The 16,662-nt window shown below is 35.0% G+C and overlaps 2 protein-coding genes across 2 annotated transcripts; one reads left to right on the top strand and one right to left on the bottom strand.

Moving 5' to 3' along the window:
- Positions 1–2,735: 2,735 nt before the first annotated feature.
- LOC126656261 (uncharacterized) lies at positions 2,736–5,965 on the bottom strand. The gene is made up of 3 exons (XM_050350781.2): positions 5,771–5,965; positions 3,092–5,549; positions 2,736–3,020 (listed from the first exon to the last, which is right to left on the bottom strand). Exon 2 carries the CDS (start codon positions 5,518–5,520, stop codon positions 3,238–3,240), a length of 2,283 nt encoding a protein of 760 aa, XP_050206738.1. The 5' UTR covers positions 5,521–5,549; positions 5,771–5,965; the 3' UTR covers positions 2,736–3,020; positions 3,092–3,237.
- Positions 5,966–8,475: 2,510 nt separating this feature from the next.
- Positions 8,476–9,494, top strand: LOC126656137 (PLAT domain-containing protein 2-like). The gene is made up of 2 exons (XM_050350622.2): positions 8,476–8,647; positions 8,878–9,494. The coding sequence occupies exons 1-2, from the start codon at positions 8,582–8,584 to the stop codon at positions 9,283–9,285; spliced, it is 474 nt and encodes a 157-aa protein (XP_050206579.1). The 5' UTR covers positions 8,476–8,581; the 3' UTR covers positions 9,286–9,494.
- The last annotated feature ends 7,168 nt before the right edge of the window (positions 9,495–16,662 follow it).

The following is a 16,662-nucleotide window of genomic DNA, read 5'->3' as shown; positions in this document are numbered from 1 at the left end:
TCATTAATCTTTTCACATATCTAACCTATCATTGTTTTGTTGCACGAATGACATGACCCAATGGTTAAATGTAAATTTTTTTCAGAACTTTTGCCTCCATCTATCTAAATTTTTCTATAAATTTTTTCTGTTTTTAAAAAGATATTTTTACCTTTCAAAAATAATTGAATCCAACTAAAGCTGGAATCTGCCCTACATAGGGGGTTCCGCTACTGAAGAGAAAAATATGAAAAAGAGAAATTAGAGTTACTTTTATTTAATAAGTGAAAATTAATAACATGTCTTAATTTGTTCTATTATCTCTTTAAATAATATGGTATAATATAAATTTAAAATATTTTAAACCAATCAATAGGATCCTAGATAGATGATATGTTTACAGATAAATTATAAAATCACCTGGTACATGAGCAAAAAGTAATAATTTTTCTTATGAAGGAAGGAACTATTTTTAAAATACTTCATTTTAAAACATGGTTATAATAAATTTTTTATTTTTTTATAATTTTTTACTTTACACTAATAACAAATATATTTACAAAAATATCTACCATATATAGAAGTTTTATTTCATTTTAAGTTTAAATTTTACATAATTACAATTTTTTTCTCTCTTTTCTCTCTTTTTATTTTACATTTGATTTTCCGTTTGTTTTTCCGGTTGCGTTTTCCGTTCGTCTCTTCCATTCACGCTTTTCTATTTGACTCTGTTCTCGTTATGGATTTCTCGACATCGTTTTTAGATTTTTTATAATTTTTTAGGTTTTTTGTGATGATTTAAACATTTTGTAAATAAATTATTGTAAATTTATGATTTTTTTTGTTTATAAAATTGTTCTATCATGCATATAATTATTTTATCTTTCTCTTAGTACAAATTTTGTAAAATATTAATTTATGGTGTATTCGTAGTTTTTATAATGTATTTACGTTATAGTGTATTTTTGGTGTATTTATATTGTATTTATGGCGTTTTTCGGTATATCTATGTTATTTTGATGTATTTTTGCCGTTTTTTAGTATATTTATGGTGTATTTATATGGTGTATTTGCAGTATCTTTATAATAAACACCACACTACAAAAATGGCATAAATACATTATATATACAATATTGTTATACTATAAAAATACCATAATTACACTAAAAAAGCACAATAAATACACTATAATACATCTTAGTTACATTAAAAAACACGATAAAAATATACCAGAAAAAAATCTATAAAAAAAGAGAACAAATTATTAAAAAATCAAACAAAAAAATTGCAAAATTAAAAACAAAAGGCATTTTTCGTAAAAAAATTTAGAAAATTAAAAACATAAAACACAATGTAAAGTCCTAAATAAAATAGGAAATAATGTAGTGTAGGAAATTTCTTCTTAAAAAAATTAACAATATAGACAATTAAATTATTAATTAAAAATTTAATGACAATCAACATTTGAATTAAAGAAACTTTTTCAAAATAAAATTCCAAAATTTATTTTCTTAAAAAAAATACCAGAAATTATTTACACCTCTTATATATTATCCTGTTAGATACTCATACGTAAATTCCAAATCAACACTATAGGTGTACAAAAATAACACAACAATAAGAAACATATGTTTCTTATTGTTGTGTTATTTTTGCCCCAATAAGCTGTTGCGATGTGCAAAAAACAGATTACAACTCATGAAAATAACCTCATAAAAACAGATTACAACTCATGAAAATAACCTCATAAAAACAGAGCAGCAGTAGCTATTAAAATCTGAAAGCATAGAAAATGCTTTCAGTAACAGACATCCATTTTCAAATTAACCTCATAAAAACAGAATGGTAGCTATAAAAATATAAAAGCATAGAAAATGCTAAACGTCGTCATTGTTTACATTAACCCTAGCCCAAGCAGGTTGCATTTGTTCACATAGTATCTGCCTACTAATGGAAGTAAAAGAATCATCATCTCCTTCCGTGTGACCCATATCAAATGCATCTCTAGGTTTAATTTTAATAGCCACGTGCCAATTTTGATCACTTGGATCTTCCACATAGAACACTTGATCAGCTTGAGAGGAAAAAATATATGGATCATCAGCTACATTGTCACCCGTATGAATTAACCGAGAGAAGTTAACTAATGTATACCCAAATTCATCTTTTTTCATTCCAGCACTATGGTGCACATCAATCCAATCACATTTAAATAATACAACCTTGAAACTCACATAGTAATTTAGTTCAACAATATCTCTTAGTTTTCCAAAGTATTCCACACCCCCTCCTTCAGATTTGTTAACTACACCGCTATTTTGGGTCAATCTTTGCTCTTCACGGGTCTTGGTATGAAATCTAATTCCATTGATAATGAAACCAGAAAATCTTCTTGCTACCTTGTTAGGACCCCTACCTAGGGCCACAATGTCAGCAGAGATAGTCGAGTCACGCTCCAGACCAATAACCTATAAAATTATAAAAATACAATAAGGGTAAACTCTAAATGTTAAAACTACAAACACAATCAGATTATTGTACTAACCTTGCTTTGAAACCAAACGTGAAACTTTTCATTCATCAACATTTCCAAGTCATTTGGATTTAGGCGAGATTGTCTACGCCGTTTTCTTTTCTCGATATCAATAAACTCTCTACATTTATAATAAAAAAATTGGCAATGTTAAGACTAAACTCCTAGTAGTAAGCTGCAATATCATGATAAAGTTTAACTTACTGGCGATATTGTACAAGTTGATCACAATGCCGTAGCACATAACGATGCGCTTGAATTAAAGATTTATCATCTAAGACAATATCTTCAATCTTCCCTATAGTTTGACCAGCACTTGCATATAAGTATTTCATGTATTGATTAGTAGGCGGATCTGGATTTCGCAAAGGTCGATTGAATTTTGTCTCAACTCCTTCAAGATACCGAGAACAAAATGTTAAGCATTCATTCGCTATGTACCACTCAGCAATCGACCCTTCTGGATGAGCTCTATTTCGAACAGATGATTTATAAGTAACAAATTCCCTAAAATAAAGAATTAAGAATTAAAAAATGAAGAGATTAAGAAATAATTAAACTCAATTTCTATGGTTTACCTTTCACTAGGATACATCCATCTATATTGCACCGGACCGCCAAGTTTAACTTCCTCTACTAGGTGAACCATCAGATGAACCATTATGGTGAAAAATCCGGGAAGAAAGGTCATCTCCATATGACAAAGAGTCAAAACGACACGCTCTTAGATTTTGTCAAGTTCTTTCGGATCAATTGATTTTGAGCATATAGATTTGAAAAATGCAGCCAACTCAATCACTATTGAAGTTAATTGTTTAGATGGACTACAAGCTTTCAATGCAAGAGGAAGGAGATCCTCAATCAAAATATGACAGTCGTGACTCTTGAGCCCACTAATTTTCCGATCCTTTAGGTTTACACACCTAGAAAAATTTGAAGAATAGCCATCAGGCAATTTCATATTCTTAAGAACTTGACAAAAAATATCCTTCTCTGTTGAAGTCAAAGAAAAGCATGCTAAAGGCAATCGTCTTTTACCATTTGCGTCTTCTATAGGATGAAGTTCTTCTCTAATACCCATGTCTACTAAGTCAAGACGAGCCTTTTCATTATCTTTTGACTTATATTCAAGATTCAATAGAGTGCCAATGAGGTTGTCACACACATTTTTTTCTATATGCATCACATCAAGATTGTGACGTAATAGATTATGCTCCCAATAAGGTAGCATAAAAAATATGCTTTTCTTCTTCCAATGCTTCATGGCAGCTTTTCTCAAATCATCAACATCAATTTCCATCTCTGGATTAGCTTCATCAATGTCTACCGTTTGCTTTTTTCTTTTCCCTTTCTTAGACTTGGAGTATTTTCCTAATTGATCTAAACCAAATTGAAGATCATCTAATTGGTTTAAAACATCACCACTTGTAGCTCGTACAGGTGCCGTGCCTAATTCTTGGGTTCCATCAAAAAGATGTTCCATAAAGCGAAATGAATGATCATGTGGCAACCACCGACGATGACCCATATAGCAATGTTTTCCACCCTTATATAACCATCTTGAATTTGTGAATTCAGCACAACATGGACAAGCAAACTTCCCTTTAGTACTCCAACCCGATAAATAAGCATAAGCAGGGAAGTCATTAATAGTCCACATTAATGCACCTCTTAAGTTAAAAGTTTCACTCCCAAAAGCGTCGTAGGTTTCCACACCTTCCCATAACAATTTCAGCTCTTCTATTAGAGGTTGCAAGTAGATATCAATGTCATTTCCAGGACCCTTTTTCCCTGGAATGATCATTGATAAAATAAAAGATGATTGCTTCATGCAAATCCAGGGTGACATGTTATATGGAATCAACATGACAGGCCAAGTACTATAATTAGTACTCATTGTTCTGAAAGGATTGAACCCGTCACTAGAAAGACCAAATCTAACATTTCGTGGATCGGACGAGAAATTTGGAAATTGAGCATCAAATGCTTTCCAAGCTACCCCATCTGCAGGATGTCTAAGCATTCCATCTTCTATGCGACCCATAACATGCCACCTCATGTCAGTAGAAGTCTTCTTTGAAATAAACAGTCTTTGCAGCCTTGGTATTAACGGAAAATAACGCAAAACTTTGGCGGGCTTCTTCCTATTTGCAGCAGGCTTATTCACTGAATTATCATTGTATTTTACTTGCTCGTTCTTATTAACCACCCATCTTGATGTGCCACATTTACTGCAAATTTCATCACTTGATTTTTCACCCCAAAACAACATGCAGTCATTTTCACAAGCATCAATTTTTTTATAATCAAGACCTAATGTTGTAATAATCTTCTTAGCCTCATAATAAGTTTTAGGCAGTAAGGCACCTTCTGGAAGCAAATCAAACAGAAACTCCAAGAGCATACTACCGGATTTCTCTGTCCATCCATTAAGATATTTCATGTGATATATGTGTAAGATGCAAGACAATTTAGAAAATGTCTTACACCCTGGATATACTTCTTTGTCAACATCCTCTAGTAGCTTCTGAAATTCACTAGACACCCCTGTGGTGGATACTCCTGGTTGTTCTATGTCTATTCCTGCATTTTCGGAATCCACCTCTTCATCCACATCTAATGATATGTTATCACCCACTTGCCTAACAACACCCATAGCATCATGCAATAATCCTACTATGTCATCAGGCTTTCGTAGGTTTGGTTGCACTTGGACATATTCCACTCCACGTGAACTAGTACTTTCTGAAAAAATGGATGATGTTGAAGCATCAGAGGATTTCTCTCCATGACAAATCCATTTAGTATACCCCGGTAAAAACCCGTCACACCTTAGATGCACTCTAGTTTCTTCCCTTGTTTGTAGATAGCGATTAACGCAACATCTACATGGACATAATATCTTCCCATCTTGAGATGCATTACAAAATGCAAATTTAAGAAATTGTTCAACTCCAGCTTTGTATTCATCACTATTCCACGACTTAACCATCCAAGTTTTGTCCATTTTAAAATTTTCAATGGAAATTTACAAATCTACAGAACATAGCAGATTCTCTATATTAAGATCAAGCGCAGACATTAAAAAGCACATCCCAAAATAAATTAACAGATTATCTATATCAAAATAACAACACATCCCTTAATATGCATACTAAAAGAAGTCGAAATTGTAGTAGAGCAAAAGCATCGATTGCAACAAACAGCAGTGACGACATAAAAATAGAATTTATTCATTTAACTCAATAACGACATACCAGCAATGGTAGTGGCTGTACGTAGAGCAGAAAATGAAACAGCAACGACAATATTAGTAGCAGTAGCACAGTAGAAACAGCAACGGCAGTGGCAATAAAGCAATAGTACAGAATGCAGCAAGAAGCAATGGCAACAGTCCGGAAATTGCAGCAGTAAAGACTAGAAGCAGCAACAATTTATGATTTCAGGAGTAGTAAAAAATGCCAAGGTAAACCAAACATGGGTCTAAAGTCAGAAAAAAAATCAAGGAAAAGAGACATAAGAATAATAACAGGTAATAGGACAAACATGCAAATTACAATCATTAAAGGATTTTTGAACAATTGAATTACCTAATAACAGGTAATAGGACAAACATGCAAATTACAATCATTAAAGGATTAGTAAAATGAGATATAAATAGAGGATACCTTATTTGTTTAAATGATCTCCTACTTAACTCATCAACTTAATTAATTGATTAACATGCAGACAATCACATCAATAGAGGATACCTTTTTTATTTGAATAATTGACACATCAACAATCTGAATTAGCAAATGAGCAATATCTATGGCAGACTACATTATATTTAGGCTTCTCATATATATTCTGGTTCCAGAAATGATAAATGAAAATAAAACACTTTAACAAAAAAGTTAATGTAACAAAAAACTTAACATATCCTTATGCGGAAGTGTGTAGCATTTCAGTTATTCTAAAGTTTAGTGAATGTTCAGAATATGTTCTCTACTCCAAACTAGGCCCTATTTGATTTAGATTTTGCTCACAACTCATAGTAGTAGATGATGCTAACAGTTCACTAGTAATTACTAAATGGCAATGTCGAAGGTAATAATTTATATGAGATTGCCAAATGTTAACGCAAATACATTAGATCGTTGTCAAAATATAATTTAGCTTTTGCATATATGATATAGTATTTTTATCATTTCCTTTTCTAAATGAGAATCTAACAACAAAAAGAAGTAGAAATATAACATTAATCATAAAAAGAACTACAATCTCTATCTATAAATATTTGCACGAAAGTGCACTTTTCTAGCCTATATATAAAAACTTCACAGCCAAAAAGATAAATAGTTAAAATGAATTGCAAAAGAATGAGCAAAAGTGCTACTACCAATACTCCAATTTAAATAATAAGATAAAAGCAGCTTACCTTCAGAAGTTCATAAATGTAATACCGCATATCTTAGTCTGATAATGTTGGATAAAGCACTTTAAAATCAGTATTATTCACATGTTCAAAGATTAAACTTGGAGTTTTTAATTGCTGATCTCTAACAATATCAAGCAGCTGGACAATATTTGGCCCTCTAAAAAGATTCTGCAGTATTTTGATCTCTCTCTTAATCTGCATTGGTGTAACACCAGAGTTAGTCTCCACAAAAAGAATCCATAAACAAGCCCATACAATATAAAAACAATAAAAAATGTTTTACATATTCATCTTCTGGAGGGCGCAAGCACAAACAGTAATAAACCCATTTAAAAGCAAAGTACTAGAATAGATACAAATAGAAAATGATTGATGTTGATCGTACTATATACAGCTAAAACTAGCAGCTTAGTAGAAACAAGGGCACATCCAGCTAATTCCTAATAAGCTGTTTTATTGCATATGAAAAGATAATAAGTGGATAACCTAAGATAGGAAAAATGTATTTAATATTTTAACAAAACACTGTTAACAACATTTTAAAGTATAAACTTCATTTAAAATCAGCAGCTAATGAATCCCAAAAAGTTATCATTATTAACAAGTTTCTAATGCTCAATGATCTACATAATAATTCTCAATTCTAGCAAGGCAACAACAACAGGACAACAGAAGTACCACCAGTAAAACCATCTATAAAAAGTTCTAATAAATACTGAAATAAGCTTGATATCACAGTTTTATAATTGCAATACAGAAGACAATGTTGCCTCATTAGCATTGATCAAATAAGCAAAAAATGCACTCTAATGAGGTAAAATTAAGCTGAAGGGTGTAATATTGCTAATTATTAACTCCAATGCAATTAAAATCTAAAGGTTAGAACTCTAACAGTTGAAGGGTGTAATATTGCTAATCATTAACTGTTTAAATTCATTGACATTTAAACAGGTCCTATAAAGGGTGTAATATTGCTAATCATAACAATTAAAAAGAACAATCAAAACTTACCGATCTAGTGCGGATCCAGATTGTGATTTGAATTGATGAAAGATTAGGAAGCTCGAAACCCTAACTTTTGCAAATCGTTCGGAAAGATCTATCAATTAATCGAAAACCCTAGAAGATAAAGCCAATCATTAAGAAGAGCAATGACCTATTTCCATATTGAAGGAAAAATGACCTAAAAATTGAGAACTGAACAGCGTTTGTACTCGGAGTGAATCGAAGAGAGGAAGAAGAAAAGGTGATGGTGGAGAACAGCTGAAGAGACGAAGAAAAAAAAAGTGAATCGTATTTTTTTTAATTTTAAAAACTGAATCGGATTTTACAGACGTGAAAAAAGAAAAGAGAAAAGCAATTAATTTTATTTTATCAACCGCCCCTCAGTTCCGCCCCTATAAAACTTAAATACTTGGCGCGGTCGAGTCTTCCGCCTCTACGAAATCATATTTTTCTAATTATAAATTGTTGGGGCATTTAACAAAACCGCCCCTACGAAACCGCCGGTAAAAGCAGCATCTGTTGTAGTGCATGTGCTCATTTTGTGTCATCTCAAGAACACAATAAATTTGAGTAGGGAATGGACCTAAACACTCCACACCACATTGCATAGCTTCATCATTTCTTCAAAACAAAGATAAACAAAATGGCAGTCATCACTAACCTTATCACTTTTCTGATCTTCTTTACTCTGCTCAATGTGGCCGTTTCGGTAAGTTTCTAAGGAACGACATCTCGTCTTCCTATTGTTAATCCTCTTAACTAACCAATTTTCGGAATGTATTTTATTTAGAATTTTTATATCTCCGTCCTCAAAGTCGTAATTTTAATTGTGCGTAAACTCTTGAGCAGTAGAGTTTTTTCGCCCCCTTTTATAATTTTAATTTACATACAAATCCATAAAAGAAATTTCTAAATTGTATTTGATATAAAAAATGGCAGGATAATTGCGCGTATTTCATATCCATAAAGACCGGAACGAGAAGATATGCAGGAACAGACTCCGTTATACAGTTTACGTTCTCCGGAGGCAGTTCTTCAGACAAAGTACTCGCAAACCTCGAGGATTTCGGTGTTATGGAGGCAGGCCATAACTACTATGAGGATGGAAGTTTCGACAATTTCGTTTATTCGGGACCATGCCTTAGCTCTCCGGTGTGTTATATAAAATTGAGCTCTGATCAGAGTGGTTCACAACCTGGGTGGTATGTTAACTACGTAAAAATCACAACTTATCACTGTAAAATTACGAAGCCTCACGTGCAAAACTTCACTGTGAATCTGTGGATTAAGTCATCTGCTACCAGGAATTTATGTGACAATCAAGCCATTAGTATTGCCGATGAATAAATCTGGAGTTATGGTTTGAGTTCATTGGTTGTGTATTTTGCATTTTAACTAGTTTTTCATGTTTTTTATTGCTTAGCTGATGCATGTCTGGCTACTTGTATTTTCTGAACTACTTGAAATCCATTGAGATTTTCCAAATATATTGGAACAATATGAAAGGATTATTATGCCTTTTGTTTATGCTTATACCATTATTATTTCTGCTCTTAGGCTGTGCGCTTTTACTTTTTCTTTTTAGAATTTTATTTTATTTAGAACTTTTGGTTTTGAGGATGGAAGGTAAATTATAAGAGAATGTTAGACATTATTATGTTTAAAAATTTGTGTCTTTCTTTCGGTAAATATGAAGAGCATTGACGATTTAAAAAAGTTCTGGACGGTTAGTAAAAATTTAATTTTTTTCTCTCTCTTATTTCTATATTAATCTTTCAATTATCTTTTTATAATTGGCGAGGAGAAAAATTATTATATGAATTTGGTCTAACATATCATTTAAAGACCAAATCAATTAAATTAAAACACGTCATTCATATATCTACATTAGTAGAGATTATTGAAAATGTTAATAAAAATTAGCTAAATATAGCAATTTGTTTATGTAAATCACAGAAAAAAACTATAATTCCTTTTTAATTGTAAATTTATATTCTCTTAAAAGTTTCGATATATAACTATTATCAAAACTTTAATTAATTTCTTAAAGTTCCTCTATGATCTATGATTTGTATGTTTGCATAATTTTACACACAAGTAAAAAATAAGAACTTTTAATAAAGATAATCTAAAAAATTTAGTTTCAAGATACCTGAGATTTTGAGCTCCGATGATTACGGACAGGTGGAACCCTAGTTCCAACCACCATGATCAATCTGCTCCGACGACCACGTCCATCATCAGTGCTTATCCAACACAGCTCAAGACACAAACTCAGCCAACCATCAATATCACGTCTATGAACCCTTTAAAGGTCATCATCCCAACAGTTAACCAAGGATTTCCATGCAATACCCATGCACGTGTAGACAATATTGAAGCTAGCCAGAGATTGATTTATTTCGAAAACTTTCCGAGAACTTGGAGATTTAGGGATTTGGAAAAGGTTTTCGCGAGATTTGGAGTCGTTGGCAGAATTTCGTTAGCAACAAAACTCTCCAAACGTAACTGTAGTTTTGGGTTTTTCAGACCGGATTCTGATAAACCCTTGGATTGGATCCTTAGTTAGTTGAATATGGTGGCTATTGGCAAGTTCAGACTTAGGGCTTTTGTTTCTAGGTTTCCTAATAAAACCTTGACACCAGTCCTTAGGTATGAAAAGATGGAGAAGAAGAATACTGCGCCTAGGATCATCACATCACCTTCATTCCGTAATGGCCATTCATACAAGGAGGTTTTATCAGGAGAATTGAAGTAGCAAGAGACGTTTATTGCACCTAAGATAGTGGAGAAGATTGTACCAACAACCGTGGTTGTACCTGACAATTCATTATCTATGGATTGGTTAGTTAGATCAGTTGTCGCAAGGGTTAATGTTGTTCAGGACATCTTAAAAACGAAAGTCTTTCTGGTTCAGCAGGAAATTGAGGTTGAGAATGTTTCTTTGGTCGGTGGGAATCTGGTTCTACTTACGTTTAGGAAAATTACTGAAGCTGAGGAATTTATCTTGCATAAAGGTCCATACCTTTCAGATTTTTTTCAGTCCTTCACCTGGGCAGAGGATCATAACAGCTCGCTTCTTCGATTTGTTTGGGTTTCAGTTTCAGGAATTCCTCTATCAGCTTGGTGCTCCAAGACTTTCATGGCAATTGAAAACTTGTTGGGAGAAGCAATTGATTTTCATCAGACGGTGGGAAAGCGGTCTTGTCTTGATATGGGAAAGGTTTTAGTTTCAACTACGTGCAGTTCTATCAATCATTCCACAATTTGTCAATTGGTGGGGAAAGATTTGTAGTTTATGTCGCTGAAACTTGTGATTCTGTGGAGTTTGAGGAACCTGTTCTTTTCTCTTTGTCAAACGAATCTGAAGCAGAAGGGGAGTCGTTGGACAAGAAGGAAATTTCAGAGGAGGGGTTGTATTCCTCAATCAAGGGTGTTAATATGATGAGTTCAGCTAATACGGTGGTTCAAGACTCTTTTATGGAGCAGGAAGGGTTCGATGATCAACTTCTAGGAGGGCCAATGAGAATGGGATCCGAGGCTGTGAATCATGTGGGTACTAAGGATCCTCACCTTCTCTTGTTTGAAGAAACAGTAGCAGACGCTGATATCTCACTTTGTAAGGAGGCGAAGACTATACTAACAGTGGTTAGTGATCAGGTTGTTGAACATAACTGTGGACTGGATGGTGATATGGTCCCAACGGCATTGCTATGTGGTGAGGAGAATCTGGGTTCAAAGGGTGATCTGATGGATGCGCTGGAAGCATGAGACGTGGAGAAATCTGCTCCCCGTTCCAACTCTACCTGCAGGCCATTGAAGAAAATAAACATTTTAGGTGCAATTGAAGACTGTTATGAGGAGCGGTTAGAAGAAGAGAGGGAACTGTCTGATTCAAACATAAGCAACATGTGTCGTTTGAACAAGTTGATTGTTAGTGAGAATTCAGTTATCCCAAAAACTGAAGCTTCAAAAACATGGAAAATGGGGCATGAATTGGGGATTTTTGACATTAACTTAAGATCAGAGACGTTGCCAAAGTTGGTAAATAAATTGGCTAATTCGGTCAATCGACAGTAACGTTTTTTCCTTTTCAAGGTTTTTTTCCAATTACTATGTCGTTGTCATTATCAATCATGTCATGGAATTGTCGTGGTGGTCTTTCTTATTTGAGAAAGCAAAACTTCATTCGTGACATATGTTTACTTTCCGAACAAATTGTGGGTTCTTTCTTCTAGATGTTATATGTATACTTTAATATTACTTATATATATATATATATATATATATATATATATATTCAGTGCTTGTTTCAATTTATTGTGATTTATGAACGCATTATAGTTAATGTATTTAATAGGTGTAAAACGACAGGAATAAACGTAAAAATCGGCTGCAAACCGCAAAATTCTGCCAAAAAATAACAAAAATGGCGACGGAATACAACAAATAGCGACGGAATTATCCGTCGCTATTTGTCCCATTTCTGAGACAGAAATAGGACAAATAGCGACAGAAAAATCCGTCGCAAGTCATTACAATTCGTCGCTATTTTGTCTCAAAATCGGTCTCACCCGGGTGACAAATAGCGACGCATATTGCAAAATTAGCGACGGTGAATCTGTCGCTAATTTTGCCACGGAATTGAAGAATGGTCGCAATTTTCTTTTGCGACCATTCCTGTTGCGACGGACAATGTCCGTCGCAATTCCGTCGCTAATCTTTATTAGCACGGAATTGGGGCCATTAGCGACGGATAATTCCGTCGCTAATTGGCTGTTTTCCAGTAGTGCATGATATCTACTAATAACCTTTCTTTTATTGGTTTACTAGAGTGTAAAAAGGAGGTTGTGGATGATTTTTTTGTTAGTAAACTTTGGCCTAACTTGGATTATAAATTTGATTTTATCCCCTCAATTAGGGCTTCGGGTGGTATTTTGCTCATTTGGAATTCTATTTTACTTCACACTGTCTCTACCATTTTCATTAGTGGAGATTTTAATGAAACCCTTTCTCCAGATGACAGGATGAATAATTCGGGATATACTCCATTAATGGTTGCCTTTCGAGATTTCGTTAACAATGCCGAATTACTTGACTTACCGCTGCAAGGGAGGACATTTACCTGGAAAAACTCTCACTCTAGATCTCGAATAGACAGGTGTTTGATCTCAGCCTCTGCAAGTTCAATCTGGCCGAGCATGTCGCTTTCCGCTTTGCAAAGAGGGCAATCAGACCACGTTCAAATCTGCTTTCGTTCAGCTAATAGAATTGATTGGGGGTCCCAAACTGTTTAGGTGTATCGATGCTTGGTGGGAACATGAAGACTTTGAGGATTTTGCTAGAAACAGTAGGGTGGAGGTTTGCTCGCACTCCTCCAATATCATTCAACGTTTAAAGAAGTTTAGACTCCTCATTAAAGGTTAGAATTCAGATGTATTTGGGGACCAAACTGAGAAAATCTGAACTCTTTCAGATGAGATTAGAGTCAGAGAGATTGCTGGAGACGAAGATCAATTGTCCAAAGGTGATTTGCGTGTCTTGGCTAAGCTCAGAGAAGAGCTGTGGACTGCTGAAAAATGTCTTGAGTCCGTGTGGGTTCAAAAATCCAGAGCTAAATGGTATGTCGCAGGGGATAAGAATACCATATTCTATCACAGCATGGTTTCTATTCACTACAGAAATAATCACATTTCTTCGATTTAAATGGAGGATTGCACCTATTCTGAACCGAAAGATATTCGGCTTAAAATCAGAGAGTTCTATAAAAAGCTATACAGCGGAGGAGACAAATGTTGTTATGATATTTCTGGGTTGAATTTTACGAGCTTGACTGAAGACGATGCTGCCTCCTTAGTTGTGCCGTTCACTATGGCCGAAATATTTGATGCTGTTTGTTCCTATGGAGAAAAGAAAGCGCCGGGTCCTGACGGTTTTAAATTTTACTTCTACAAAAGAGCGTGGCCTTTTTTGAAGGAAGTGTTTGTGGAATTCTTTTCTGATTTTCATAATCTCAACGTCCTCCCTAAAGGAATCAACACTTCTTTTATGGTGTTGGTTCCTAAAGTTGCAGGATCCTCCAATATCAAAGACTACTGTCCTATTAGTCTGGTGAATGGTTTCTTTAAACTGCTCTCTAAGATCATTTCTAGAAGATTTTCACCGCTTCTTCCTAAGGTGATTTCAGAAAATCAACACGCTTTTCTCAAGGGTAGAAGCATCCAGGAATGTTCTATGATTGCTACTGAATTTGTCCACTATGCTATTAGAAATAAGGAGAAGTTGCTTGTCATTAAATTGAATTTTCAGAAGGCTTTTGACAATATCGAGTGGGATTATTTGATTTCGGTCATGAGATGTATGAAGTTCCCTAAGAAATGGTTAGATTGGATGACTTGCTGTTTCTCTTCAGCTACTACAGCAGTCCTGGTGAATGGCAGTCCGGTTAATCCCATTAATCTTCAGAGAGGTGTTCGACAGGGAGATCCTATCTCACCATATCTGTTTGTTATTACTGTAGAGGGTCTGAAAGCATTACTTGATCGCTCTATGGAGTTGGGCTTCACCCGTGGGTTCTCTTATTCTGGCAACCATGATCCGATCTCGTTGCTCCAATTTGCAGATGACACCATCCTATACATTCCTTATGACATTGAACATCTTCAAAACATGACCCGGATTCTTAGATGCTTCGAGTTGATATCCGGTCTTACTATTAATTTTCATAAGAGCTCCATTATGGGTATTAATGTCAGTGAGATTGACCTTCTGTCCGCGGCTCAGATTGTCGGCTGTAAGGTGGAATCTTTTTGGATTAAGTACCTGGGTCTTCCTTTATCCAACAAACGGCTTTCTATTAACTCCTGGGATTATGTGGTGGAACGTTTCAAATCTAGGTTGGCGCTTTGGAAAGGGTCACTTCTTTCTCTTGCGGGAAGGTTAGTCCTTATCAAATCGGTTCTATTCAGCATCCCAGTCTATCACTTGTCTATTTTCAGTATGCCGAAGTCGATCCAAACTCTTCTCGAGTCCTATATGATGCGGTTTCTTTGGAAAGGAGATGTGAGTTCTCGAGTTCTCAGTAAAGTTGCTTGGAAGGTGATTCGCCAAAACTTCAGTCAAGGTGGTTCTAATTTGCAAATTAGAAATCAAAGTCTATTATTTAAATGGATATGGAAAATTAGAAAGGCCAACGATAATTCTCTTTGGTTTAAAGTTGTCTCTAGTTGCTCGAAAATGGTTGATTGGGATTTCCTTCAAAATGGAGAAAATCACAATATATCATTTATTTGGAAAGGAATAAGGAGGTCTTGTTGTCTTGATAAAATTGCTTGAAAGTGTTTTGTTGATAACTTGAGCCTTAGAGTAGGACGGGGTAGCTCTATTTCTCTTTGGAATGATAATTGGTCGGGTGTAGGCATGGAGGTGATTTTATTTCCTAGATTGTTTCAACTATCTAATAAAAAAACGTGCTTCTATTGATGTCATTTGGAACGAAGGATGGCGTTGGCGTCGTAGGATGAATTATTAATGTTTACTGCTTTAGAGGAATCGTTTAACAAGCTTAACCCTAATTTGGATATTAAGGATGACGTGGCCTGGAAGGATAAAACTGGATCCTATTCTCCTGCCTCCTTTTGTAAACTTCGGGCGTTTTGTTCTTTGATGGGTAGTGAGACTGAAGTGAACAGAGTTGACGTGCAGCTGCTGGTCTCTGATCAGCTTCGCCATCAGCCTGGTTTGGCGAATAATATCTTCAGTACAGGGTCTGCAGTTGCTGCTGGTATGGAAGAAGGTTACATGAACTCCACCGCTGTTGCTCGTCGGAGTTTCATACCCAACAGCGGCTCTTCGTTGAACGGTTACAGAATTGAAGGAAGGGTTACAGACGCAGGTATGGCTAACGGCAGATCCCCATTCTTGCATGATACTGTTCACGTTGGGGCTGAGCTGTATGGATTAATTGATCTGCATAGAGGAGCTGCTTCGGGAAGTAATCATATCGCTGCAACTCATTCTGAGAGGGCTTATGACGACACGAATTCCTTTCTTCTTGTATGGAATTCCCTCGCCCCTCCCAGAGTGAAGTTTTTCAATTGGTTAGCGATGCATAAAAGAGTTCCTTCGCTAGATTTTCTTGCTCATCGCTCGATTATCTTAACGGACAATTCTTTGTGTTCTCTTTGTGGTGTGGTGGAAACTCAGGATCACATTTTCTTTCATTGTGTTCTAGCTAGAAGAATTTGGGTTACTGTCCTTCAGAGATTGGGTGTTTCTTGGTGTTGGCCATATTCATTCAAGGATTTTATGTTGCAGTGGTTTCACATTCTTCTGTTTGGTCCTTATTCTAAACTATGGAAGCTTATTTGGTTTATCATGATTTGGGAGATATGGAAAAATAGGAATGAAAGAATTTTTCAGCAGGTGGAAAAGGATGCAGAGGTTGTTATCTTCAAGAGTTTTAGTCAGTCGGTTTTTTTTTTAAAAATTTATAACAAGGATTTTGCTTATACGGGATTAGATTTGTTTAGAAATCCCGCTAGTATCTTATTCTCAGGTTTGTATTTTTCTAGCCTTTTCCCAGAGTCGTAGCCTCTAGTGTGCCGTCTAGTGCGTGCCACTTCTTGTGCGAAAGCTTTGGATTTGGGTTTTGTCACTTCTTGTGGCTTTTAATATATTTTGTTCATAAAAAAAGAACTTTAATGAACCAAATTAGATGGGAAA

Source organism: Mercurialis annua, linkage group LG7 (genome assembly GCF_937616625.2).
Source record: "Mercurialis annua linkage group LG7, ddMerAnnu1.2, whole genome shotgun sequence".
Lineage (NCBI taxonomy): Eukaryota > Viridiplantae > Streptophyta > Magnoliopsida > Malpighiales > Euphorbiaceae > Mercurialis > Mercurialis annua.
This window is presented reverse-complemented; position numbering and strand designations above follow the sequence as displayed.

Coding starts and splice junctions, on each gene's coding strand:
- LOC126656261 (XM_050350781.2), bottom strand. CDS start 5,520: ATGGACAAAACTTGGATGGTTAAGTCGTGGAATAGTGATGAATACAAA.
- LOC126656137 (XM_050350622.2), top strand. CDS start 8,582: ATGGCAGTCATCACTAACCTTATCACTTTTCTGATCTTCTTTACTCTG. Junction 8,648..8,877: donor TGCTCAATGTGGCCGTTTCG/GTAAGTTTCTAA, acceptor AAAAAATGGCAG/GATAATTGCGCGTATTTCAT.